Source organism: Mobula birostris, chromosome 10 (genome assembly GCF_030028105.1).
Source record: "Mobula birostris isolate sMobBir1 chromosome 10, sMobBir1.hap1, whole genome shotgun sequence".
Lineage (NCBI taxonomy): Eukaryota > Metazoa > Chordata > Chondrichthyes > Myliobatiformes > Myliobatidae > Mobula > Mobula birostris.
The window spans coordinates 29,388,887-29,416,856 of NC_092379.1; the positions used below are offsets into that span (position 1 = coordinate 29,388,887).

At 48.1% G+C, this 27,970-nt stretch overlaps 2 protein-coding genes across 4 annotated transcripts in view; both read right to left on the reverse strand.

Moving 5' to 3' along the window:
• Positions 1-255: 255 nt before the first annotated feature.
• Positions 256-18,052, reverse strand: LOC140203926 (ER membrane protein complex subunit 4). 2 transcript variants are annotated; one of them, XM_072270086.1, is made up of 5 exons: positions 17,818-18,052; positions 6,621-6,732; positions 5,706-5,859; positions 3,150-3,310; positions 256-853 (listed from the first exon to the last, which is right to left on the reverse strand). In XM_072270086.1, the coding sequence occupies exons 1-5, from the start codon at positions 17,913-17,915 to the stop codon at positions 818-820; spliced, it is 561 nt and encodes a 186-aa protein (XP_072126187.1). In that variant the 5' UTR covers positions 17,916-18,052; the 3' UTR covers positions 256-817. The 2 variants fall into 2 exon arrangements, with proteins under 2 accessions (XP_072126187.1, XP_072126189.1); XM_072270088.1 differs by lacking the exon at positions 17,818-18,052 and adding an exon at positions 16,280-16,357.
• Positions 18,053-23,116: 5,064 nt separating this feature from the next.
• Positions 23,117-27,970, reverse strand: part of LOC140203927 (adenylate cyclase type 4-like) — a 52,068-nt gene continuing 47,214 nt past the window's right edge. For both annotated transcript variants that reach the window (XM_072270089.1, XM_072270090.1), the window contains exons 26-27: positions 25,455-25,579; positions 23,117-24,053 (exon numbers count right to left, since the gene is read on the reverse strand). In XM_072270089.1, the coding sequence (XP_072126190.1) occupies positions 23,901-24,053; positions 25,455-25,579 (278 nt within the window). In that variant the 3' untranslated portion in view covers positions 23,117-23,900. The remainder of the gene's footprint in view (positions 24,054-25,454; positions 25,580-27,970) is intronic.

Genomic DNA, 27,970 nt, shown 5'->3' on the forward strand with positions numbered 1-27,970 from the left:
CCACACTGACAGCCTCGTTTTAAATGAAGTGCACCCTCCCCCCACACACGGGGCTAATTCATCCTTCCCAACCTTTAGATTTATCTCAACTGCTGTTCTCGTTCATGTTCTTTTTCTCTCTCTCTCTCTCTCTCCCCTCCCCTCACACATACCTGCCCCTGTCCATGACCTCATTGCACAGTGAAAAGGCTCCTTCCTCCTCAGCGCGACCCACCCTCCCCACCCAAAAATTTGATGTTGCAGTGGACTCCCAAGTCAGATCAAACTTTTTTTTATTTCACATGTGCAAACATTCACTCAGTCAGAGTGAGACACGACGATGTGGGAGGCCTTCCTGGGCCACGGGCACGATTCACTACCTGCGGGGCTGGTGTCGGATGGTGAGTAGGAGAGGGCAGTCTCCTCTGAGGGTGAGGCGAGAGAGAACAGCAGAGCACAGTACAGAAAAAGAGGGAGTGAGAGAGAGTGGAGGGCTAATAGAACAAGAGCTAAGGACAGACAATGAGAGTGAACAGAATAAATGAAGGGATCAGAACAAGAGGGAAAGAATGGAGCAGATCAAAGGAGTGAGAGCGTGAGGACATTCCTCTAACCCCACTCCTGTTCCAGTTCAGTCCCAGCAGGAAGACTCCCAGTCCAGATTCCCAGGAGACGGGTGACTAGACGGGACAGGACCCTGCTCACAGCATCTCTCCTCTGCCAGGCCTTCACAGCTCCACAGTGGGGGTTGGTGAGGGGTGTATGGCCTCGACCCCACAGGTCCCACGTCTGTGGCAGCAGCCGAAAGGCTTGGGTAGGTAGGGAGGAGCGACATCGATCACAGGATCAACCCCCCTCCTGCGTATTCCACTCTCTGTGGGAGAACAAGAGATCAGTGAGACTCATCTGTCAACGCACATCTTTCCTCCCCCACCCCTGCCCATCCATCTCTCTCCTCCCCACCCCACCCCTCTGGGGGATAGAATTCCCAGGGCTCCGAGGCCTCCCTGCAGAAGATATTCCTTCCCCTCTCCATCTTTAATCGGACAACTCCAACCCGGTTCTGGACTCTTCTTCCCCCACCACCAAGGGAAATACCTTCACTAGCATTTCCCTCTCTTCCCCAGCCCCCTCACTGAGGTTGCCACTTTGTTTTCATCACTATCTCGTTTCTCCTGCTCGTTCTTTTCTCCGTTTATTTTCTTTCTCTGTTAATTCTTTAACACAAAAGATTCCAGGGAAGCGAAGAAAGGAAGATGTGCAACAGAAGCAGAGCAAGAGGAGAGGGGTCCTGATCCAATTATACAGGGTCCCAGCAACGATTCATCGCATCAGTTCCATGGGCAGGCACGGGATGGGAATTGTCCGAGAAGGAATTTGAGCAGACAAGACCTGTACTCTCTTACTCTTTTCCACAGATGCTGCCTGACCCACTGAGCTCCTCAAATGTTTTCTGTTACTTTCATTATTTTTTCCCCCAATAACACCCTTTCATTTTAAGCATACAACATAAAACACTACAAAGGTCCTTCAGCCCACAATGTTGTGCTGATCTTGACCTACTCTCAGATCAATCTAACCCTTCCCTCCCACAGAGCCTTCCACTTTCTATCATCCATGTGCCTATCTAAGAGTTTCTTAAATGCCACTAATGTACCTGCCTCTACCAACGCCCCTAGCAGAGCATTCCATGCACTCACCATTCTCTGTTTAAAGAATTTACCTCTGATATTCTCCTGTACTTTCCTCCAATCACCCCAAAATTATGCCCTGCAGGGAAGTCTGGGACTTTCCACCCTACCTGTGCCTCTTATCATCTTGTACATCTCTTACCATATTGCCTCTGGTTCTCCTTCACTCAACCTATCTTCATTAGACATGCTCTCTAATCCAGGCAAAGCTTCCACATCCTTCCTTTGATGAGACTACCAGAACCGAACACAATATTCCAAGTGTGTCTAACCAGAGTTTTATAGAGCTGCAACATTATCTTATGGATCGTGATCTCAATCCCGAGTAATGAAGGTCAAGGCATCATACACCACCTTAACAATCCAACAACTTGTGTGGCAACCTTGAGGGATCTATGGACATGTACCCCAAGGTTGCTCTGTTCCACCACACCGCTGAAAATCTTGCCATTAACCCCGTACTCTGCCTTCAAATTCCATCTTCCAAAGTGGATCACTTCTCGGGGTTGAACTCCGTCTGCCACTTCTCAGCCCAGCTCTGCATCCTGTCAATGTTCCACTGTAACCTACAACTTCACCAACCTTCGTGCCCTCGCAAGCTTACTAACCCACCCATCCAGGCAGAATATGCTTCATGTACCACGACCCCCAGCCTTCTATTGGCCAGCCAAGTTCCCTGGATCCCTAATTAGACCACGTTTCTCCAAATACTCGTAAATCCTGTCTCTTAAGAATCATCTCCAATCATTTGCCCGCAACTGAAGTAAAACCTATTGGTCTTTTTTTCCCCCCTCCCCTCTCCCTCATTCGCTTTCTTCTATAGTTCTCTACTGCCTCACTCACTTTTTCTCTCTTGTATTCTCTTACTCTCATTTTTTTTTCCCCTCATTCACTTTCAGCAGAGAGGGAGGGATGTCGTTGCTCCATTCAGCACTATGGCTACCTGGCTCATCCCCACAAACCACCAGAGTTTGCCTCCCGCCGGGAGAGGAAGGAATATCTTCCCATCTCTGTCCTGAATGACCAATCCATTACTCTGAGACAGAACCTCTCCTCCACTCCCAGCCAGTGGGAAACACCGTAATCCACACACTCATTCTATCAATCCTCAGGAGGGCTTTCAATGAGATTCCCTTCGTTCTCCTGCACCCTAGAGAGTACAGGTCCAGTCTGCTTAACCTCTCCTCATTGGAAGAATCCACCCCCCCCCCATCCTGTTCCAGGAAATGACGAGGTGAACCTTCTCTGCTGTCCCTGTCACATGTCTCCCCTTCCTTCGAACTTTCCCAGGGAATGTCTCAGCAGTACCCTGTATCATTGAAGCAAGACCTCTCAACCTTTTACACTCCCCGCTATCACACCCTTCCCCTTCCTTAGGTCAGGAGAGCAGACCACACAATTACAATAAAACCCTTCCTATTGTTGTCTGCAAGTATCAAGAGTAACCCATCTGGGGCTGGGGCTGGGGCTGAGACTCACCTGAGGGGGTTCAATGAAGGCCAGCCAGTCGGAGGCATGGGTGGGGAGCAGGCCCATCGACTGGCACTTGTACACAGCCAGAGCCAGCCCCACCAAGTTGCCGATGAGGTACACCAGCCCCTGTAACCACTGCTGGCTCGAGCTCTCCAAAAGCTTGAAAGCTAGGGGAGGAAAGGATGATTGTATGAAGCAGTAAGGAACCTGTCTGACCGCACCGGGTTGGGGGGTGGGGGAAAAGAGGGGGAGTGAAGGAATACACGAGGAATTCTGCAGACGCTGGAAATTCAAGCAACACACATCAAAGTTGCTGGTGAACGCAGCAGGCCAGGCAGCATCTCTAGGAAGAGGTACAGTCGACGTTTCGGGCCGAGACCCTTCGTCAGGACTAACTGAAGGAAGAGCTAGTAAGAGATTTGAAAGTGGGGGTGGGAGGGGGAGATCCAAAATGATAGGAGAAGACAGGAGGGGGAAGGATGGAGCCAAGAGCTGGACAGGTGATTGGCAAAAGGGATATGAGAGGATCATGGGACAGGAGGTCCGGGGAGAAGGAAAAGGGGGAGGGGGAGGATGGGCAAGGGGACAGAGGGAGAAAAAGGAGAGAGAGAGAGAAAGAATATGTGTATATAAATAAATAACGGATGGGGTACGAGACCTAATCAGTTCCCCTCTACCACCACTTTGCTCCGTCTAGCGGAATTAGTCCTTACTCTTAATAATTTCTCCTTTGGCTCCTCCCACCTCCTCCAAACTAAGGGTGTAGCCATGGGCATCCATATGGGTCCTAGCTATGCCTGCCTTTTTGTTGGGTTTGTGGAACAATCTATGTTCCAAACCTATTCTGGTATCTGTCCCCACTTTTCCTTTGCTACATCGATGACTGCATTGGCGCTGCTTCCTGCACGCATGCTGAGCTCGTTGACTTCATTAACTTTGCCTCCAACATTCACCCTGCCCTCAAGTTCACCTGGTCCATTTCCAACACCTCCCTCCCCTTTCTAGATCTTTCTGTCTCTGTCTCTGGAGACAGCTTATCTATTGATGTCCACTATAAGCCTACTGACTCTCACAGCTATCCGGACTACTCCTCTTCTAACCCTGTCTCTTGCAAAAATGCCATCCCCTTCTCGCAATTCCTTCGTCTCCGCTGCATCTGCTCTCAGGGTGAGGCTTTTCATTCCAGGACGAGGGAGATGTCCTCCTTTTTTAAAGAAAGGGGCTTCCCTTCTTCCATCATCAACTCTGCTCTCAAACACATCTCCCCCATTTCACGCACATCTGCTCTCACTCCATCCTCCCATCACCCCATTAGGAATAGGGTTCCCCTGGTCCTCACCTACCACCCCACCAGCCTCCGGGTCCAACATATCATTCTCCGTAACTTCTGCCACCTCCAACAGGATCACACCACTAAGCACATCTTTCCCTCCCCCACTCCGCTTTCCGCAGGGATCACTCCCTACGCGACTCCCTTGTCCATTCGTCCCCCCCATCCCTCCCCACTGATCTCCCTCCTGGCACTTATCCGTGTAAGCGGAACAAGTGCTACACATGCCCTTACACTTCCTCCCTTACCACCATTCAGGGCCCCAGACAGTCCTTCCAGGTGAGGCGACACTTCACCTGTTAGTCGGCTGGGGTGATATACTGCATCCGGTGCTCCCGATGTGGCCTTCTATATATTGGCGAGACCCGACGCAGACTGGGAGATCGTTTTGCTCAACACCTACGCTCTGTCCGCCAGAGAAAGCAGGATCTCCCAGTGGCCACACATTTTAATTCCACATCCCATTCCCATTCTGACATCTCTATCTACGGCCTCCTCTACTGTAAAGATGAAGCCACACTCAGGTTGGAGGAACAACACCTTATATTCCGTCTGGGTAGCCTCCAACCTGATGGCATGAACATCGACTTCTCTAACTTCCGCTAATGCCCCAACTCCCCCTCGTACCCCATCTGTTACTTATTTATATACACACATTCTTTTTCTCCCTCTGACTATACCCCTTGCCCATCCTCTGGGTCCCCCCCCCCACCTTTCCTTCTCCCTGGGCCTCCTGTCCCATGATTCTCTCATATCCCTTTTGCCAATCACCTGTCCAGCTCTTGGCTCCATCCATCCCCCTCCTGTCTTCTCCTATCATTTTGGATCTCCCCCTCCTCCTCCCACTTTCAAATCTCTTACTAGCTCTTCTTTCAGTTAGTCCTGATGAAGGGTCTCGGCCCGAAACGTCACTGTACCTCTTCCTAGAGATGCTGCCTGGCCTGCTGCGTTCACCAGCAACTTTGATGTGTTGCTGGAGTGAACGAATGGTTGTACGAGGAGCGGCATGTCAGAGCAAAGAATGTGTCAACCAGCCTGGAAGGGAGAACAGCCGCAGAAGGGATGGGGGAAAAGATCGGATAAGGGAGGGGAGCGAAACGGAGTGGGATGGAGGTGAAAGGAGTGGAAGAAACATGGTAACAGGAGGGCTGAGGAGAGAATGGCAGGGAGTGGAGAAGAAGAGGTGAATGGAGGGAAGGGGTGAGCTAAAGAGGAGGAGAAGCATTACTCACTGGCAGAGATGGACATCAGGGCCTGGATGGGTCTCCAGGCCATCATGCACACCATCATAATGGGAAAGATGGAGATGGTGTTGCCTGCCATGTACATGATGAACAGATTCATGGGTACCTGCTTCAGAGGCCCCAGAGCCACATCCCAACACCGCTGCGAAGGACAGGAGACGAGACAGGGGTCACACACAAGGGGGAAGGATTGATCCTGGTCTATATCCCTTCCACCATATCCAGGCCTATCCACTCACAGCTGTACATCTGATACCCAGCCCCTCTCCCTGAACATCTCAGACTCTCCCCCCTCACTCCCCTCCCTTCCTGCCTCACCCCTTCCCTCCCCCACTCTTTCCCCTCCTTCCACGTTTCCTACTCCACTCTTCACCCCTCTTCCCTCACCTCCACCCCTCCTTTTATCTCTTCCCTCCTCCCTATCACTTCTTCTACACTCTTCCTCCCTCCGTCACCCTTTCCATCTCCCTCCCAATTCCTCCTTTCTTTCTTCCTCACGCAATCCTCAACATCTCCTGCACATCCCTATTCCACCCTACTCCTGTTCAATGTCATCATCCCACCAGCCCCTTGCTCCATCTCTCCCTCCCCACCAGGATCTCCCACCGTATCCTCTGCTCCTTTCACCACGAAACTGCTCAATGCGTTCACCTCACCAAGAAATTGTGCAGACTGATCCCATGATATCCAGGGCTTTGCCCACCCGAGGATAACCACATTATTGGGAGAAACCGCTCCCAAATGCACCTCCATTACAGAGATCCCCCCCCCCACCCAAGGATGGCCAAGTTATCATGACAACCTTTGTCACAGTCCAGATTAGAGACATACCCATGCCCAAGGAGCCTATGTTATTGATACCCTCTCCCAAGAGTGCTCATGTTATGAAGGAGTGGGATGCACCTTCTCAACCAGGATCCGGTCCGTCTCCTGCACACTGGTGTCGGGCAGCTGCCTCTCTGAGTAGCCAATGGGGTAAACTGGCTCTCCTTGTGCACCCTGTCGCTCACGCCCCCTGAAAGGCAGACACAGTGGGTGAGAAACAGGGAGAGAAAAGGTGGTGGGGGGGACAGAGAGCAAAGGGGAGCTGGGGAAGGGAACCAAGGGGGTGAGGAACTAGGGTAAGAGGGGACGAGTCGGCTGAAAGTGATGTTGTAAGCTGGCAGAGTCTTCTGCACCCCCCCACCCCCCGTCTATGCCCCCTTCCCACTAACCCTCACTGTCCCTTTACAGTCGGCCCTCCTTATCTGCGAGTTCCACATGCCCGAATTCAACCAACCGCAAATCCAGAAAACCCGGAAGTGCTCTTCCAGCACTTGTTGTTCGCACATGTACAGACTTTTTTTTTGTCATTATTCCCTAAACAATGTAGTGTAACAACTATTTTACATAGCATTTACATTCTATTAGGTAATTTAGAGATGACTTAAAGTATACAGGAGGATGTGCGTAGGTTATCGTGGATCAGGATCAAAAAAAAACGGAAATTCTCTTACTAAGTCGGAACAGGTACATCCGGTATTATTTAGAGATAGTCAAACGTTTGTCTTAGTATATAGTATATATTTTACCTTTCTATGCATATAAAACACTTAAGAAACGTATGTTTCAGCGCCAGGCTTGGGAACGGAAATTCCCGAGTTCGATCCAGTGACAGAGCGTTCCCGAGCACGCTGTCCATCCCTGCCGGGTTGATGTGGAGGATCAAAAACCCAAAACCCAATAATTAAACCACTGCATTGCTTAGTAATAATTGTAGCTTTCATCGGGGCAGGGCCTTTCTCACTTTATCCTTTAAAATTGTTCCGATCGTTGACTGACTGTAGGCTAACACTTTTCCAATGACAGATGGTGTTTCATCTCTTCCCAATCGCTTTATTATTTCAACTTCATTTCAAATCGCGATCGTGATTATTTTCGTGAACAGAAACACTGTGGATTCAGAGCTCCGCCACCAGGTCCTAATGCCCACCGCACTTGAGACTTGAGCATCTGCGAGGGGACCCAGAACCAATCCGTCGCAGATAAGGAGGGCCAACTGTACTTGCTCCCCACCCCAAACTCTCAGTCTCACACTCACACTGCATCTCCTTTCCTCCTCCTCTCCATTTCTCACACCTACCCTTCCCCATCTCCTGATCCCAAACCCCTCCTCTTCCCTAACTTCCCACTTTCCCCACACCATTCCTCCTTTCCCCACACCATTCCTCCTTTCCCCTCTACATCTCCCTTCCCTTCCCCTCTGTCTCCCATCTCCATTCCCCTTTACACAACCATTTCATCTCCCCCCAACTGCCCTCTTGCTCCACTTTCCACCCTCTTTACCTTACTCGCAATGCCACTAGGGTGAGAGAGAAAAAAACCTGGTCACCCAAAGGTGTTAGTGCCTGAGCACCAAGTTGCGGGGGAGAGTCGTTGGCCCAAAAGGCACACATGAAGCTGGCATAACAAAACCAATCAGACCAAGGACAGGTCAACAGAGCTATCAGCATTCCTGAGTATTACAAAAGAGCCCAATGAGCACCCCAGTGTGGCAAATCAGAGCCAACCCATGACCAAAGGGCAGGGACATTGGAGACACTCAAGCACCCAAGGATGGCTTAAAGAAATCAACTGCTCACCCAGTGGCAACACAACAGAGCCATCAAGCAGCCAAGGGCAGCACGACCGATGGAGCCAAACGGGAGGCCAGCAGGCGGCACAGTGTCAACCAACCACCTGAGGGTGGTGGTGCCATAAAAGAGCCAACAGGAGGGCAACGTAACGCAACCAAACAGGCAGCTACAGGTGGTTAGATAGAGCTAACCTGACACTCTAGTGTGGCATAGTGAACCCAGGTGTGATGTGCTGGTCAACCAGACACCTGAGAGCGGTTTAAGACGTCAACTAGGCACTGAGGGTGCTACGACAGAACCAAGACTGCAAGCCAAACGCAGCACTGTCCAAGCAATCATAAGACCATAAAATATAGGGGCAGCATTAGGCTATTCAGCCCCTCAGGCCTGCTTTGCCACTCTCCTACCTTTTCCCCGTAACCTTTCACACCCTGCCTAATCAGGACTTATCAACCTCCGTCTTAAATACTCCCAACGGCTTGCCCGCACAGCTGTCTGTGGCAATGAATTCCAATCAATCACCACCCAGTGGCTAAAGAAATTGTTCCTCATCTCTATTCTAAATGGACAACCTTGTATTCTGAGGCTGTTCCCTCTGGTCCTAGACTCCCCCCAAAGGAAACAAGACTTACCCCTTGTAATAATGATCAGTGGGGCAGAGAGAATTAGCAACACGTACGAACTTACACAACTGATACCTGTGTGCACACCTACTAAGTTTTCCTGATCTTCCATGAACAGTCAAAGAACAGAAAATATTTTTTTTAATTTCAAAATATACTTTATTCAAAAATAAAATTATGAACAATAAACCATTCAATGACTCTCAATCCTTTACAGATGTTTCCATTACGGCCTCTACATATCCACACTTTTGGCCACCCACGTGACACTCTGTTGGTTCACCTTACCACACCATTGTTGAGGGGTATACTCCCCGCCACCCGACCCTTCCCACTCCTGCGGGAGAAGAACCTTAAACTGTGGTCCTTCCCCACTGGGCGCTTGCAGTGGCTGCACCGAGTTTCAGTGCGTCCCTCAGCACGTACTCCTGCAGCCGAGAATGTGCCAGTCGGCAGCATTCTCCCACGGACATCTCCATGTGCTGGTAGATCATCAAGTTTCGGGCCGACCAAAGAGCGTCTTTCACCGAGTTGATGATCTGCCAGCAGCACCGGATGTTGGTCTCCGTGTGCGTCCCCGGGAACAGTCCGTAGATCAGAGAGTCCTCTGTTACGCAGCTGCTGGGGATAAAACGTGACACTAGCCTGTCCATCCTCCCCCACACCCTCTTTGCGAACTGACAGGGTGCAAAGAGGTGGGTCACAGACTCCTCCTCACTGCAGTCCTCCCATGGGCAGTGGGGTGCGGAGACGACGTTCCGGGCGTACAGGAGGGATGTGACTGGGAGGGCCCCTCTCACCGCCAGCCAGGCGAGGTCCTGGTGCCTGTTGGTGAGGTCTGGCGATGAGGCATTTTGCCAGATGAACTGGGCAGTCTGCTCAGGGAACCACCCCACTGTGTCCATCCCGTCCTTCTCCTGCAGTGCCTGCAGGACATTACGTGCCGACCACAGCCTGATGGCCCTGTGGTCAAAGGCGATGGCCTGGAAGAACTTTTCTATGAAGGACAAGTATGGCGGCAATGACCAGCTGACTGGGGCGTTGCGCGGGAGTGGGGCCAGACCCATCCTTCGCAGCCAGGGCGACAAGTAGAACCTGGGCACATAGTGGTACTTGGTGCCCACATACCTGGGTTCTACACACAACCTGATGCAGCCACACACAAAGCAGGCCATCAGGGTGAGGGCGACATTGGGGACGTTCTTGCCCCCATTGTCCAGGGACTTGTGCATGACAGTCCGTCTCACCCACTCCATCTTGGATCCCCAGACGAATCTGAAGACAGCTCGGGTGATTTACGAGCTGTGGGAGCAGGATCGGGCCACACCTGCGCCAAGTACAGCAGCCCTGAGAGCATCTCACACCTGATGACCAGGTTCTTGCCCGTTATCGATAGGGAGCACCCACCCCACAGTCCCAGTTTCTGTTTCACCTTGGCAATCCTCTCCTGCCAGTTCTTCCTGCATGCCTCGGCCCCTCCAAACCAGATCCCTAACACCTTCACGTGGTCAGACCTGATGGTGAAGAGGACACTGGATCGGTCGGGCCAGTTACCGAAGAGCATGGCTTCGCTCTTCATGCGGTTGACCCTGGCTCCCCAAAGCTAGCTCAAACTGTTTGCAGATGCTGATCAGCCAAAGAACAGAAAATGTAATACCAGTTAAAAAGAGGCTTCTGCTGCTGTTACATGTTCCTCGTGGTCTCATTTCGAACCTTCATGTGTCCCTGGGCACCTCACAGCCATGATAGTTGTTCTCATACAAAGTTATGGCTGCCAGCAAACTTGAAACATCTGCTTTTATATTCATTTCTTACCAATTAAAATATTACATTCCATTGACATTGGCTATAAGTCATGTGTTTGACCTTTAGCACCTTTTTATTGGCTCTACTCCAGGCCAGCACCCATTCATTGCCCTCTACTGTGCAAGTGACAATCAACAATTTATGGCTCTTTGTTCTCAATCAGCTTGAATCACACCAAGCCGCATTCACAAACCCTCACATAATATCCAACCAAAGAACACCTCCCAAATAACTCATTTGGAAATGATCCCGAGTTCAGCAGATTACCCGAGGCATCATTGTGTCTACTTTAAACTGATCTAGCCAAGCGACTGACTCACAAAATGGAAAATCCGGTCTTTTTCATAAAATGGCAGCATCTATCTCCTCCCTCATGGCACGAACAAAGGCAATTAGTCCGCCTGCTCCCGCTGTCCTTGATTCATTTGAATTCACTGCTTTACAGACATTTTTGGCCAACAACATCTAGGCCTTTCAATATTCAATAGGTTTCAGTGAGATTCCTCCACATTCTTCTAAACTCTAGCAAGTACAGTTCCTGTACCATCAAACGCTCCTCATGCCAAAACCCTTTCACTCCCAGAATAATTCACGTGAACCCTCTCCAATGTCAGCACATTCTTCCTTCGAAAAACTGTTCACAATACTCCAAGTGAGGCCTCACCAGAGCCTCAGTATTACATCCTTAGTCTTCTTAAAATGAGTGCTAATTTGCCTTCCTCAGCACAGACTCAACCTGACAGTTACACTTCAGGGAATCCTGCACAAGGAATTCCAAGTCCCCTTGCACCTCAGGTTTTTTGAATTTCCTGCCCATTTAGAAAATGGCCTAAACTTTTGTTGCTGCTAACAAAGTGCATGACCATACACTTTCCTACACTATATACCATCGTGCTACTCCTTTCTCCATTCTCCTTATCTGAGAACTGCTGCCGACTTCCTGCTTTTCCAACACTGCCCTTCCTATCTTTATATTGTGTGCAAACCTGGCCACAAAATCATCAATTCCACCAAATCATTGACGTATAACATACAAAGAATCGGTCCCAACACCGAGCACTAGTCACCTGCAGCCAACCAGCAAAAGCTCCCTGCATTCCCACTCTGCCTCCTGCCAATCAGCCAATCCTCTTATCTATGCTGGTATGCCAGCTGGATCCTGGGCTCCCTATCAGATCGCCAGCAGGTGGTAAGAGTGGGCTCTCTCACCTCTGCCCCTCTGACTCTCAACACAGGAGCCTCCCAGGGCTGTGTCCTAAGCCCCTCCTCTACACCCATGACTGTGTCGCCACCTACAGCTCCAATCTGCTTAATTAAATTTGCAGATGATACTACACTGATTGGCCTTATTTCAAATAATAACATGGCAGCCTACAGAGAAGCCATCACCCTGACAGAGTGGAGTCAAGAAAACAACCTCTCCTTCAATGTCGCAAAAACAAAGGAGCTGGTTGTGGATTACAGGAGGAATGGAGACAGGCTAACCCCTACTGACGTCAATGGATCTACGATTGAGAGGGTGAACAGCTTTAAGTTTCTCGGTATACACGTCACCAAGGACCTCACTAGGCCTGTACATACTGGCTGTGTGATGAAAAAATGCACAACAGCATTAAAGCCAGGACCAACAGACCCCGGGACAGCTTCTTTCACCAGGCCATCAGACTGATTAATTCACACTGACACAATAGTATTTCTAAGCTATATTAACTGTTCTGTTGTATATCTTACTGTACATACTATTTATTACAAATTACTATAATTTGCAAATTGCACATTCAGATGGAAACATAATGTAAAGATTTTTACTCCTCATGTATGTGAAGGATGTAAGAAATAAAGTCAATGAAATTCAACTCAAAGCAGCATCTTGACAAAGGCCTTTTGAAAATGCAAGTAAACAACATCCACCGATTCTCTTTGTCTATCCTCCTTATTTCTTCAGAGTTTCAACAGATCTGTCTGTCAAGATTTTCCCTTAAGGCAACCATGCTGATCTTAGCCTTTTTTTCTTTGTGCCTCCAATTTCCGAGACCTCATTCTTAACAATCGACTCCAACCACTGAGGTCAGACCAACTGGCCTATAATTTCCTTTCATCAGCCTCCCTCCCTTCTTGAAGAGTGGAGTGACATTTGTAATTTTCCAGTTCTCCAAAACGATGCCAGAATCTCGTGATTCTTGAAAGAGCACCTCCACAATCTCTTTAGCTACCTCTTTCAGAAGCCTGGGATGTGGTCTGTCTTGTCCAGGTGACTTACCCACCTTCAGACCTTTCAGCTTCCCAAGCTCCTTCTGCCTAGCAATAACAATTGCACTAACTTCTGCCCCAACACTCTCAAACTTCCAGCATAATGTCTTTCACAGTGAAGACGGATGCAGAATATGCATTTAGTTTGTTTACAATTTCCGTGTCCCCATTACTGCTTCTATAACATCATTTTCCAGTGGTCCAATATCTACTCTCGCCTCTCTTTGACTATATATCTGAAAAACTTTTTGGTGTCCCCTTTGATTATTATTGGCTAACTTACCTTCATATCTCATCTTGTCCCTCCTTTTGGCTTTTTTAATTGCCTTCTGTTGTTTATTAAAAGCTTCCCAATCGTCTAAGTTCCCACTAATTTTTGCTCTTATTTTTGCCTCCTCTTTCTCTTTGATGTTGTTTTTCACTTCCCTTGTTTTTGTTTGAGGTATATCTATCCCGCGTCTTCCAAATTGCTCCCAGAAACTCCATCATCCCTGCTGGTGTTCCCTTCCAATCAACATTGCTCAGCTCCCCTCTCATTCAACTGTAATTCCCTTTACTCCACTATAATCCTATACATCTGACTTTAGCTTCTCCCTCTCAAATTGCATGGTGAGGTCTATCATATTGTCATCATCACTGCCTCAGAAGGGTTCCTTTACATTAAACTCGGGACTTAGAGGAACAAATCTGTAGAAAGATCGCTTGTTAAGATGGTGACGATATGCCAATTACTGGAGCAGCATCGCAGCAACAACCTGGCACTCAACGTCAGTAAGACGAAAGAGCTGATTGTGAACTTTAGGAAGGGTAAGACGAAGCAACACATACGAATCCTCATACAGGGATCAGAAGTGGAGAGAGTGAGCAGTTTCAAGTTCCTGGGTGTCAAAATCTCTGAGGATCTAACCTGGTTCCAACATATCGATGCAGTTACAAAGAAGACAGCGGCTATACCTCATTAGCAGTCTGAAGAGATTTGGTATATCAACAAATACACTCAAAAACTTCTATAGATCTACCATGGAGAGCATTCTTACAGGCTGCATCACTGTCCGGTATGGGGTAGCTACTGCACAGGACCAGAAGAAGCTGCAGAGGGCTGTAAATTTAGTCAGCTCTATCTTGGATACTAGTCTACAAAGCACCCATGACATCCTCAAGGAGCGGTGTCTCAGAAAGGCAGCGTCCATTACTAAGGACCTCCAGCACCCAGGGCATGCACTTTTCTCACTGTTACCATCAGGTAGGAGATACAGAAGCCTGAAGGCTCACACTCAGCGATTCAGGAACAGTTTCTTTCCCTCTGCCATCCGATTCCTAAATCGACATTGAACCCTTGAACACTACCTCACTTTTTAAATACATATTATTTGTTTTTTGCATGATTTTTAATCTATTCAATATATGTATACTGTAACTGATTTACTTATTTAGTATTATTATTTTATTTTGTTTTTTTTCTTCTATATTATGTATTGCATTGAACTGCAGCTGCAAAGTTAACAAATTTCACCACAGATGCCGGTGATGATAAACCTGATTCTGATTCCACTATCTTCTGATAGTACATGATTTTAATTTCCACGTATTGACTGGGACTCCCATACTGAAGAAGGACTCGATGGGACAGGGTTTGTCAAATGCAGTCAGGGAAGTTTCCTTAATCAGTGGATAGAAGTCCCAATGTAAGAGTGTGCAATACTTGATCTGCTATTAGGGAATGAGTCTGGGTAGGTGACAGAAGTTTGTGTAGGGGAACACTATGTATGTAGTGATCGTAATGTCATTAGTTTCAAAGTAAATATGGAAAAATAGCGGTCTGGGCTGTGGTTTGAAATTTTTAATTGGACAAAGGCCAATTTTGATGGCATCAGAAAGGATCTGCCAAGTGTGCATTGCACAGGTTGTTTTCCAGCAAAGGTGTATAGTTGGTAAGTGGGAGGCTTTCAAAAGTGAAAGTACAAAGTTTGTATGTGCCTGACAAAATAAAAGGCCAAGCCAACAGGTTTAGGGAATCTTGGTTCTCAGGAGATATTAAGGCCCTGGTTAAGAAAAAAAAGGAGGTGCATAGCAGGTATAGGCAGGTAGGAACAAATGTGGTATTTAGAGTATAAGAGAACACTTAAGAAAACAGTCAGGTGGGCTAAAAGAATACATGAGGTTGCCTTAGCAGACAAGGTGAAGGAGAATCCCAAGGGATTCCACAGATATGTTTAGAGCAAAAGGACTGTGAGGGACAGAACTGGTCCTGTGGAAGATCAGAATAGTAATCCACATGTGGAGCCAAAAGAGATGCGGGAGATCATAAATGGATTTTTTGCAACTGTATTTACTCAGGAAGTGAGGCACAGCAGCTTCGACTTCATGGACCCCATATAGAGGAGGTATATACTGCCTAAGGGACAGGTAAGGTACCAGATGATTGGAGGACAGCTAATGTTGTTCCGCTGTTAAAGAAAGGTTCCAAAAATAAACCAGGAAATTATAGGCCAGTGAGCCTTGAATCAGCAGTGGGAAAGATATTGGAAGGTATTCAAAGGCATCGGATATATGAGTTTTTGGATAAATACGAACTGTTTGGGGAAAGTCAGTATGGTTTGTGTGTGGTAGGTCATGTCTAACCAATCTTACAGAGTTTTTCAACAATATTACCAGGAAAGTGGGTGAAGGCAAGGCAGTGGATGTTGTCTACATGGGCTGTAGCAAGGCATTTGACAAGGTCCCACATGGGAGGTTGGTCAAAAAGCTTTGGTTGCTCAGCATTCAAGATGATATAGTAAATTGAATCAGACACTGGCTTTGTGGGAGAAGCCAGAGAATGGTAGGAGATGGTTGCCTCTCTGACCGGAGGCCTGTGACTAGTGGAATGCCACAGGAACTGGTGCTGGGTCCAATGTTGCTTGTCATCTATATCAATGATCTGGGTAGTAATGTGGTTAACCGGATCTGTAAATTTCCAGATGACACCAAGATTGGGAGGGTTTTTGACAGTGAGGAAGACTACCTAAGCTTGGAGCAGGATCTGGACCAGCTGGAAAATGGGCTGAGAAATGGCAGATGGAAGTTAATGCAGACAAGTGCAAGACGTTACACTTCGATAGGCCCAACCAGGGTAGATTTTACAGTGACTGTTAGGCCATTGAGGAGCGCTGTAGAACAAAGGGATCTGAGAATACAGGTCCATACTTCACTGAAAGCGGCGTCACAGGTAGATAGGGTTGTAAAGAGAGCTTTTAGCACGTTGGCTTTCATAAGTCAAAGTACTCACAGGAATGGGATGTTGTGCTGAAGTTGTATAAGACATTGGTTAGGCCCAATTTTGAGTGTTGTACGCAGTTTTGGTCACCTACCTGCAGGAAAAATGTAAATAAGGTTGAAAGAGTACAGAGAAAACTTACAAGGATGTTGTTGGACTGGAGGATGTGAGTTATAAGGAAGGATTGAATAGTTTAGGACTTTATCCCTTGGGACACAGAAGATTTGTAAATGGACAGTGAACCCGTGAACAGTACCTCACTTTTTAAATATATATTATTTGTTTTTTGCACAATTTCTAATCTATTCAATATACATATACTGTTATTGACTTAATTTATTATTATTTTCTTCTTCTATATTTGCAATGTATTGCATTGAACTGCTGCTGCTAAGTTAACAAATTTCACGACACCTGCCGGTAATAATAACCCTAATAAACTTGAGGGGAGATTTGATAGAGGTCTAGGTAGGGTAATTGCAAGCAGGCTTTTTCCATTGAGGTTGAATGAGACTAAAACTTGAGATTAAGGGTGAGAGGTGAAAAGTGGAACTTGAAGGGTAACTTCTTCATTCAGAGGGTCGTGAGAGAGTGGAACGAGCTGCTAGGGGTGCTTATGAGCTTGATTTCAACACTTAACAGAAGTTTGGAAAGATGCAGGGATGCTGGAGGTATGGGGCGCTATGGTCCCCATACAGGTCGATGAGAGGAGGAAGTTTAAATGATTTGGCATGGATGTGATGGCTGAAGGGCCTGTTTCTGTGACTCTATGACTGTACAACTCCCTAATCAAATCCGGTTCATTGCACAACACCCATCCAGAATAGCTTTCCCCCTTGTGGGCTCAACCCCCAGCAGCTCTAAAAAGCCATCTTGTAGGCATTCTATAAATTACCCCCCTTGGGGAAAAAAAACAGCAACCTTTCCCCCCACCCCCACCCCAACAATCTACCTGCATATTGAAATCCTCATGACTATCGTAAACAATATCCTTTTAAAATGCGTTGTCTATCTCCCATTGTAATTTATAGCCCGCATCCTGACTACAGGTCGGAAGCCTTTATGTAACTCCCAGCAGCTAAATAACGTTGCAGTTTCTTACATCTCCCCATAAGGATTCTTCCCATCTTATGTCACCTCTTTCCAAAGACTTGATTTCTTTCTACCCCCTCACTCCCCTCTGCCTAGACTGTCGTGGACCAGATCCGAGATGACCCTGACTCTGGCACCTGGGGTGTCTCTTTCACCTCCACAGTATCTCATGTCAACTCTTCCAAACAGAGAATCCCTTATCAGTACTGCAGGCTTCTTCTTTCCACTCCCCTTCCCTTCTGAGCCACAGCACCAGACTCCGTGCCAGAGAGCCGGTGGCTGCGGCTCCCCCACCCCTGCCAGTATGCATTGTTGAGGGGACAGCCACAGGGGTACTCTACACTAGCTGTCTAATTCCTGTCCCTTTCTAGGTGAGTCTGGGGGCAGGGGAGTGTATCCACCGCCCCCCCCAAACAAATCCTCCGATCCCGTCGTCCCCCGCGCGCCTGGCTACCCACCTGCCGCTGTTGCTGAGCGCCAGCTCGATGGCCCACTTGTGGCGGCGCGCCCGGTTGCCCAGCAGCGCCGCCGCCGCTGCTGCTGAGGAGGACGTCATCACGGCAACCGATCGAAGCACCCCTCCCCCACCCCCACTTTCCCACGATCAAGTGCTGTTACGGGTCTCTACCACCGCTCAACACGCAGAAGAATCATCCGCCCGCCTCTCCTCCCGGCGACTGCTCCCGGCTCGCGCCTGCGCATGACACCCCTGGGACGTCATCTCTACTTTGGGCCAACCTTGCGGGGCAGCCAATGCAAAGTGACGCCCGGCGACTGCCCGCAACAAAGATGGCCGACAGCGGGGTGTCTGTAATAATTGTTTTCCTCGCCTCAAAAACGTTTTTCGCCTCTTAATGCATGAAAACGTCAAAATTCACACCTAGTTCTAGGGGCATGCCGTTTGATTACTTATGTGTTAATTTTAATGTCTTATGTTCTTCCTTGCCCCTGTCTGCCCATTACAAAGATGGATGCCGTTCTTTTTTACTTCGTTTTTAGAAATCATTTTTATATCAGTCATCTTTAAGAATAGAGGATAACTTGAAGTTTCTCACACGCAGAGCTTGATGAAATTTGCTTCAATTCTTTAATTAAATTGTGACCCCCCTGTCTTTTATATAGCGTAATAACGTTTTCTATATATGTGTGTGTGTGGCCGTGGTCGAAAGCCTGCCCCTACATTTCTAATGACCAGTGCTGTTTATTGTTCTTGTGTGTGGTAAATGATTGTGCATCATTGTGTTAAAATGCTTTTGTGGGATTATGGTGATAAGTTCCAGTTCACTTATTGTTACATTTTAGCTTGGGTTATACAGTTATTTGCGTGTGTATTTGTGGGTCACGCTAACTGTAACCGGGGTGTGTGATAGTCACCTCCCCCGTCGGTGTGAGGCTGCTGGGGGTGTACTGTCGTCGGTCTGACGGGTTCCGGCCCGAAACCAGACCAGTATTGAATAAGGACTCACAGTCAACGAATGGTTTTCTTTTCCTGTATGTAATTATTTTTATTTTGTAATATTTCTGAATAAAGTATTTTTGGAAAAAAAAACGTTGACTCATCTTTTCCACGGATGCTGCCCCACCTGCTGAGTTCCTCCAGCGCATTGTGAGTGTTGCTTTGACCCCAGCATCTGCAGAGTATTTTGTGTTACGGTGAAAAACACTCTTTGGTCAGCCCGAAATTTGATGATCTACCAGCACATCAATGCTGCCGACTGGTTGAGTTAAAGTGCTTCCTCGTCTGTCATTATGGACACAATACATATTATCTTTTTTTGCAAACTGTGTTTATGGTTGCAAGATTATTTATCCTTACTTGCTATTTCTATCAATTGCGTGTAAATATTTGAATATATTCCCTCACTCTGCTCTTCAATAGTTCCCTCTGTTCCCACTCTGCAGACAAAGTTCAAAATAAAATTTAGTATCAGAGTGTGTACATGTTACCAGCTACAACTCTGAGATTCTTTTTCCTGTGGGCATACTCAGCAAATCTATTGAACAGTAACTGTAAATAAGATTAGTGAAGAGCAAGAACAGAGAAGACAAGAAACTGTGCCACTGCAAATATAAATAAATAGCAAAAAAAAATGAGGGTACGAAATAGCAAGTTGTTGAGTCCTTAAGTTGAGATCATTGGTTGTAGGAACAGCTCAAAAGATGTGTAGTTATCCTCTTTTATTCAAGGACCTGATGGTCAAGGGATAGCAACTGTTCTTGAACCTGGTGGTGTGAGTCCTGAGGCTTCTACCTGATGGTAGCAGCAAGAAAAGAGCATGGCCTGGGTGGTAAGGATCTTTGATAATTGGTGCTGATGGCCTGGTGGAAAAAGCTGTCCCGGAGCCTATTGGTCCTGGCTTTTATACTGCGATACCATTTCCTGAATGGTAGCAGCTGGAATAGTTTGTGGTTGGGGTGACTCAGGTCCCCAAAGAACACGGTTCATTGTTATGACATCATTCAGCCAGATTTTCAATCTCCCTCCTGTATGCTGATTCATACAGGAACAACCAGGAACAATGATGCCATCAGCAAACGTGAATATAACATTGGAGCTGTACTGAGGCATCTTAAATATCAGTTGGGAAGATAGAAGAACCAACGTCAGTGTGCTAAATGAAGCAAAAACAACAAGCATTGAAGCCTACGTCATCAAGAACCAACTAAGATAGAACAGTCATGTTGTTTGGATGAAAGACGAACGTCTGCCGAAACAAATCTTCTACTCCCAGCTTAAAGAAGGCAAACGTAAAAGAGGCGGACAACGGAAGAGGTTCAAAGACGTCTTAAAAGTCAACATGAAGATATGTAACATCGACATCAACAATTGGGAAACCAATGCCAAGGACAGGAAACTCTGGCAAGCCATCATCCGAGAAGGAACAGCAACTTTCGAAGCCAACAGATGTGCAGAATTAGAAGAAAAGAGAAGAAAATGGAAAAAGAGGCAGCAACGACCAAAGCCGGATCTACCATCTGGAACTACCTGTCCTGAATGCAGAAGAACGTTCAAAGCCAAGCTTGGACTCATAAGCCACTTGAGAGCCCATAACTAGATCAACAGAACGGAGACCATCATCCTCGACCTCGAGGAATAGCCACGACGACGACGACTGAGGCACACAGTCATTGGCATGAAGCGAGTAGAGCAGGGGGCTATAGCACCTGTGACAAGAGTTTGTTCCCAGTCAAATAAGTTAAATCATTATTTTTTATTTGCTATTTTACTCAACTGTCTTCTTTTGGAGCAGGTTTCCTTGAAGGCAAAAAGATCACTTCCCCTCACAGCTTCAGCACCTCAAACAGTCATGTTTCACCAATTTTATTCACGTTTTTCACCCATCTGGCTAAGAAAATCAAAGCTATCTTTGATTTTCTTATCTCTCTATAACTGCTGAAGAAAACTTTTGTTTTTCCATTTGAATATTTGCTGGATGGAATGACCATTTATGCCCTTCAAAAACAGCCGACAAGGCTGAGCCAAGAGACCTATATTGACTTCAAATGAATTTCTCACAGTCTGATTTCTTTCCTCCATGTTGTTACATCCCTTGCAGCTGGTGCTGCCATCTTCCTGGCCTGTGCTTCTAATTACAATTATAAACATCAATTAGCAGCAGGAGTTGTATTCTCATTTCCACCTCAATGGTTCAGTCCCCCCATAACCATTCTCCTCCCTCCCCATCTTCACTCATTAGATGCCGAGTGCTGGCAGGATGGCTTCCCCAAGATGGAGAGTCTGATGTCACTGTTTATAAAAAGGGTCAAACACTTACTGCAGAGTTGGGCCATGATCTGTTTGCCAAGCTAGTGATGAAACTTTTGAGCTCTGGAGTGGATATCATTGATTCCCAGTCATAGGATTTGTTCAAAGCAGATCCAACAGGTAGACGTTCTTACTCTCTCTGTGCACCCACCCCCCCATGCCTATCTCGTTCTCTCCTCATCCATGCATACACTCATAACTACTCACACATACACGAGGAAATCTGCAGATGCTGGAAATTCAAGCAACACACTCAAAAAGCAGGTGGAACGCAGCAGGCCAGGCAGCATCTCTAGGAAGAAGTACAGTCGACGTTTCGGGCCCAGACCCTTCGTCAGGACTAACTGAAAAAAGAGCTAGTAAGAAGTTTGAAAGTGGGAGGGGGAGGGGGAGATCCGAAATGATAGGAGAAGACAGGAGGGGGAGGGATACGCGAAGAGCTGGGAATTTGATTGGCAAAAGGGATTACAGAGCTGGAGAAGGGATAGGATCATGGGACGGGAGGCCTAGGGAGAAAGAAAGGGGAAGGGGAGCACCAGAGGAAGATGGAGAGCAGGCAAGGAGTTATTGTGAGAGGGACAGAGAGAGAGAGAGAAAAAAAGGAAAAATAATAAATAAATAAAAGGGATGGGGTAAGAAGGGCCTTAGCGGAAGTTAGAGAAGTCGATGTTCATGCCATTAGGTTGGAGGCTACCCAGACAGAACATAAGGTGTTGTTCCTCCAACCTGAGTGTGGCTTCATCTTTACAGTAGAGGAGGCTGTCGATTGACATGTCAGAATGGGAATGGGATGTGGAATTAAAATGTTTGCCACTGGGAGATCCTGCTTTCGCTTTTTCCTTTTTTTTTTTCTCTCTGCCCCCCTCACAATAACTCCTTGCCTGTTCTCCATCTTCCTCTGGTGATCCCCTCCCCCTTTCTTTCTCCTTAGGCCTCCTGGCCCATGATCCTCTCATATCCCTTTTGCCAATCAACTGTCCAGCTCTTGGCTCCATCCCTCCCTTCCTGTCATTTCAGATCTCCCCCTCCGCCTCCCACTTTCAAATCTCTTACTGTCTCTTCTTTCAGTTAGTCCTGACAAAGGGTCTCGGCCCAAAACGTCGACTGTAATTCTTCCTATAGATGCTGTCTGGCCTGCTACTCACGCATACACACTCTCACACACCCATACACTCTCTCACACCGATGCTCTCCCTCTCACACACCCTCTCCATCACACACACTCCCCCCCCCCCATCCACACACTCACACTCTCTCTTATACTCTCAACTCTTCATTACAAACACACTGTTCCTCCCACACACACTTCCACATCCGGACAGTCCACTGTGCACACACACACTTCCACATCCAGACAGTCTACCACACGTGCACACACACACTTCCCCATCCGGACAGTCCACTGTGCACGCACACACTTCCACATCCAGATAGTCTACCACATGCACGCACACACACACTTCCACATCCAGACAGTCTACCACACGTGCACACACACACTTCCCCATCTGGACAGTCCGCTGCGCATGCACACACTTCCACATCCAGATAGTCTGCCGCACGTGCGCACACACACACAAATACACACACTCCCTCATATGTTCTCACACATTCTCCCTCATGTTCACACACACCGTCATCACACCATGCACTCACTCCCTCTTTATCCTCCACACATACGTTCACTCCCTTATCTACTCTCCGACACACACTGTTACTCCCCCTTACACACTCCCATGTTCACCCTCACACACACAAGCACACTCTCCCACACTCGCGGGAAGAGATAGATTCCGTTTGGATTGTGAGCTGTGAGAGTGACTGGGAAGGGAATGGGTCCACTGAGAGAGTCTCCTGCATGGTGAAATGATGTCTGTGAGCTCCTCCCAGATTCCGAGGAAGGGCGTTAGTCCGGATCCCAGTGTCAGACAGATCCTCCCAAAGTATGTGTTGTGGAGATATCCCAAGAGGAAACAGGAAACAGCCACAAAGAAACAGAACTATTTTATTGCACAATAGCACATAATAACGGCCTGCTGGTATCAAGAGACCGGGTAAACACATGCAGAGAGATCATCCCATACAGGGTGGATACGAGATTCTTTCAAATAAGATGCAAAGAGTTCAGAGCAGCTCGCGGTTGGAGGGAGGATTATTTTGTTCATTCCAGTATGTTCTCCTCCTTCAGCAGGGATGGGGTCAGGCACAGAGTGAGGCTTCCTCCTCACCGTCCCATCACACGTTTCCTTGGGCAGGGTTAGACACAGGGTGAGGCACCGTCTCATCACACACTTCCAGGGATTTGGGTTGGATGCAAACAGGCATGACCCATCGGGCGCAACGCTGGCCACACACGGATGCTTCCAAGTATCACACACACACACACACACACACACACACACACACACACACACACTGCATCAAACCAGCATACAGATACAGTGCACAGTAGCTACAAGAGCACCCAGTTAGACGAAACAATTCTGCTTTGCTCTAAGATGTTGCTGGGGCTGGAGAAGCCAGGGACATGCCACCAAGCCCCCTGCTGCTCTGAAAATCCAGGTGGGACCACAATCGTTCGAAGGCTTCCTACCGACAGCCACCACGCTTTCAACTCCGCTCGCCTCCTTTTCTCTCCCCTCGTCTCCTTCCCCCCTCCGCTCTCCTCCGTCCCAACAGCTGCTGATGTTTACCGCTGCGAGGCGAGTCCATCTCGGGTCAGCGGGGGCAGTGACTGCGACAGGATGCCGGGGGGTAGTGAGGATGGGGGAACAGTCAGTTCAGCACGTTGCCCTGGGAACTGGAGCGGGACAAATCGGTGGCGACAAAGTAGGTTCGGAGGTCACCCTTGCCCTTGACCTTGATCAGCCCACGGTTCTGGCAGCTGTAGCCCAGGCGGCGTAGGACCCTGCAGGTCTCCTCTGTCACCTGTAGAGGGGCAGGAGGGAGAGAAGAGCGGAAAGGGGGAGAGGTGGGGAAAGAGGAAGTGGAAGAAAGCGGTGGGAGAGAAGGAAAAGAAAGAGGGAGAGGGGTTAGATGAGAGATTCAGTCAGAAGCTCACTCTCCACAAACCCACTCAACCGGGAGCCATAAACTATCCAGTATGTTGCGCAGTGAAGAGTCATTGACGGTGGGGTCCATTGAGATTGTGTTTGGTGGGAGTGAATGGGAAGGGGTGGGTTCCATTGGATATGTGTATGGTGGGAGTGAATGGGAAGGGGTGGGGTCCACTGGGATTGTGCATGGTGGGAGTGAATGGGAAGGGGTGGGTTCCATTGGATATGTGTATGGTGGGAGTGAATGTGTGAATGGGGTCTATTGGGATTGTGTATGGTGGGAGTGAATGGGAAGGAGTGGGGTCTATTGGGATTGTGTACGGTGGGTGTGAATGGGAAGGTGTGGGGTCCATTGGGATTGTGTATGGTGGGTGTGAATGGGAAGGGGTGGGGTCCATTGGGATTGTGTACGGTGGGAGTGAATGGGAAGGGGTGGGGGTCCATAGGGATTGTGTATGGTGGGAGTGAATGGGAAAGGGTGGGTTCCATTGGGAATGTGTACGGTGGGAGTGAATGAGAAGGGGTGGGGTCCATTGGGATTGTGTATGGTGGGAGTGAATGGGAAGGGGTGGGGTCCAATGGGATTGTGTACGGTGGGTGTGAATGGGAAGGGGTGGGGTCCATTGGGATTGTGTATGGTGGGAGTGAATGGGAAGGGGTGGGGTGCATTGGGATTGTGTACGGTGGGAGTGAATGGGAAGGCATGGGGTCCATAGGGATTGTGTATGGTGGGAGTGAATGGGAAAGGGTGGGTTCCATTGGGAATGTGTATGGTGGGAGTGAATGAGAAGGGGTGGGGTCTATTGGGATTGTGTATGGTGGGAGTGAATGTGTGGGTGGGGTCCACTGGGATTGTGTATGGTGGGAGTGAATGGGAAGGGGTGGGTTCCATTGGGAATGTGTACGGTGGGTGTGAATGGGAAGGGATGGGGTCCATTGGGATTGTGTATGGTGGGAGTGAATGGGAAGGGGTGGGTTCCACTGGAATTGTGTATGGTGGGAGTGAATGGGAAGAGGTGGGGTCTGTTGGGATTGTGTATGGTGGGAGTGAATGGGAAGGGGTAGCGTCTATTGGGATTGTGTTTGGTAGGAGTAAATGGGAAGGGTTGGGTCCCGTTGGGATTGTCTACAGTGGGAGTAAATGGGAACTGTTGAGTCCATCAGGATTGTGTACAGTGGGAGTGTTTACGAGGGCTAGGGTCTGTTGGGATTGGATAGTGGGAATAAACTGGTCCTTTAGTGGTCACCAGAGCAGTACCTGATCACTATTTACCTGTATCCTGCCCAAGATCCCTGTGGTGTCCATCCTACTCGCCACATTGACACTGTTGCCCCAGATGTCGTACTGGGGTTTCTGGGCACCAATCACCCCGGCAACGACTGGCCCATGGTTTATGCCTGACAGGAAGCAAAATAGGTACAGTTACCTGGAGTCCATAGCAACCACATCCTTTCCAATATCCTGGCAACTCCTACCACTGCTTTATAGCTATAGTTCTGCAGATAAGGCCGATAGTGTCCAATAGTGTCAACTGTGCTGGATTTGTACTGAAGGCAACAGGGTTCCTCTAAATTCAATGGGAGGGTGGGGAACAGGACTTTAGTGGGTTCATTGGGACTGTGGGGAATGAGACCCTGGTGGATTTAATAGGAGCGGGGTGTGGGACCCTGGTGGGTTTAAAGAGAGTGTGGGCACGTGGCCAAGTGGTTAAGGTGTTCGACTAGTGATCTGAAGGTCGCGAGTTCGAGCCCCAGCCGAGGCAGCGTGTTGTGTCCTTGAGCAAGGCACTTAATCACACATTGCTCTGCGACGACACTGGTGCCAAGCTGTATGGGTCCTAATGCCCTTCCCTTGGACAACATTAGTGTCATGGAGAGGGGAGAATTGCAGCATGGGCAACTGCTGGTCTTCCATACAACCTTGCCCAGGCCTGCGCCCTAGAGAGTGAAGATTTTCCAGGCGCAGATCCATGGTCTCGCAAGACTAATGGATGCCTCTGGAGGGAACAGGGTCCCAGTGGTTTTAAAGAGAGTGCAGGGAATGGGGTTGATAGAGTGGATGTTTCCTACGGTGGGGGAGTCTATGACCAGAGGGCACAACTTCAGAATAGAGGGACGTCCATTTAGAACAGAGATTAAAATAAATTGCTTTAGTTAGAGAGAGGTGAATCTGTGGAATTCACTGCCACAGATAACTGGAAGCCAAGTCATTGGGTATTTAAGGTGGAGGTTGATAGACATTGATTAATCAGGGCATGAAGAGGTACAGGAAGAAGACAGGAGATTAGGACTGAAAGGATCAGCCATGATGAAATGGTAGAGCAGACTTGATGGGCCAAATAGCCAATTTCTGCTCCTATATCTTATGGTCTTAAGAGAATAGGACCCCATTTGGTTTAGAGGAAGTGTGGGGAACGGGGTCCGGTGGGTTTAGTGTGAGGAATGGGGTGCCAGTAGGTTTAAAGGGAGTGAGGAGCAGGGTCCCAGTGGGTTTATGGGGAACACTTTTTAAAGGATGATGGGGTGGTAAAGTAGATGAGTAAGTATGCAGATGATACTAAGATAGGTGGAGTTGTGGATAATGACGTAGGTTTTCAAAGCTTGCAGAGAGATTTAGGCCAGTTAGAAGAGTGGGCTGAAAGATGTCAGATGGAGTTTAATGCTGATAAATGTGAGGTGCTACATTTTGGTAGGACTAATCAAAATAGGACATACATGGTAAATGGTAGGGCATTGAGGAATGCAGTAGAACAGAGGGATCTAGGAATAATGGTGCATAGTTCCCTGAAGGTGGAACCTAATGTGGATAGGGTGGTGAAGAAAGCTTTTGGTATGCTGGCCTTTGTGTACAGTTCTGGTCACTGAATTATAGGAAAGATGTCAACAAAATAGAGAGAGTACAGAGAAGATTTACTAGAATGTTACCTGGGTTTCATCACCTAAGTTACAGAGAAAGGTTGAACAAGTTGAGTCTTTATTCTTTGGAACGTAGAAGGTTGAGGGGGGACTTGATAGAGGTATTTAAAATTATGAGGGGGATTGATAGAGTTGACGTGGATAGGCTTTTTCTGTTGAGACTCGGGGAGATTCAAACAAGAGGACATGAGTTGAGAGTTAAAGGGCAAAAGTTTAGGGGTAACATGAGGGGGAACTTCTTTACTCAGAGAGTGGTAGCTGTTTGGAATGGGCTTCCAGCAGAAGTGGTTGAAGCAGGTTCGATGTTGTCATTTAAAGTTAAATTGGATAGATATATGGACAGGAAAGGAATGGAGGGTTATGGGCTGAGTGCAGGTCTGTGGGACTAGGTGAGAGTAAGAGTTTGGCATGGTCTGGAAGGGTCGAGATGGGCTGTTTCCGTGCTGTAATTGTTATATGGTTATGTGGTTATGGAGATGTGTGGAGCTGCAGCAAGATTTTAAACACAGAGTGGTGGATGTCCAGAATGGGCTGATAGGGGTGGTGGTGGAAACAGATCCAACAGAGGTGTTTAAGGGGCTGTTAAACAGACACACACATTCACCAGGAATGGGGAGTTATGGATCATTTGCAGGCAGAAGGGATTTGGTTTAATTCAGCACGGTGTACAGCACAGAGCCTGCAGACCGAAGAACCTGCTCCTGAGCCGTACTGTTCACGCTCCGTGTTCTTCCCTCGGAGGGGTGGCGAATCTCAGGAACTCTCATGCTGGCAGGTGTCGAAAGAGGAGGTGGATGGATGTCTGAGGGAATGTGGGTGTGGAGGGAAAGTGGGAGGTGGGCCAAGAGCTGTGGGGAACAGGCACAGGAGAGC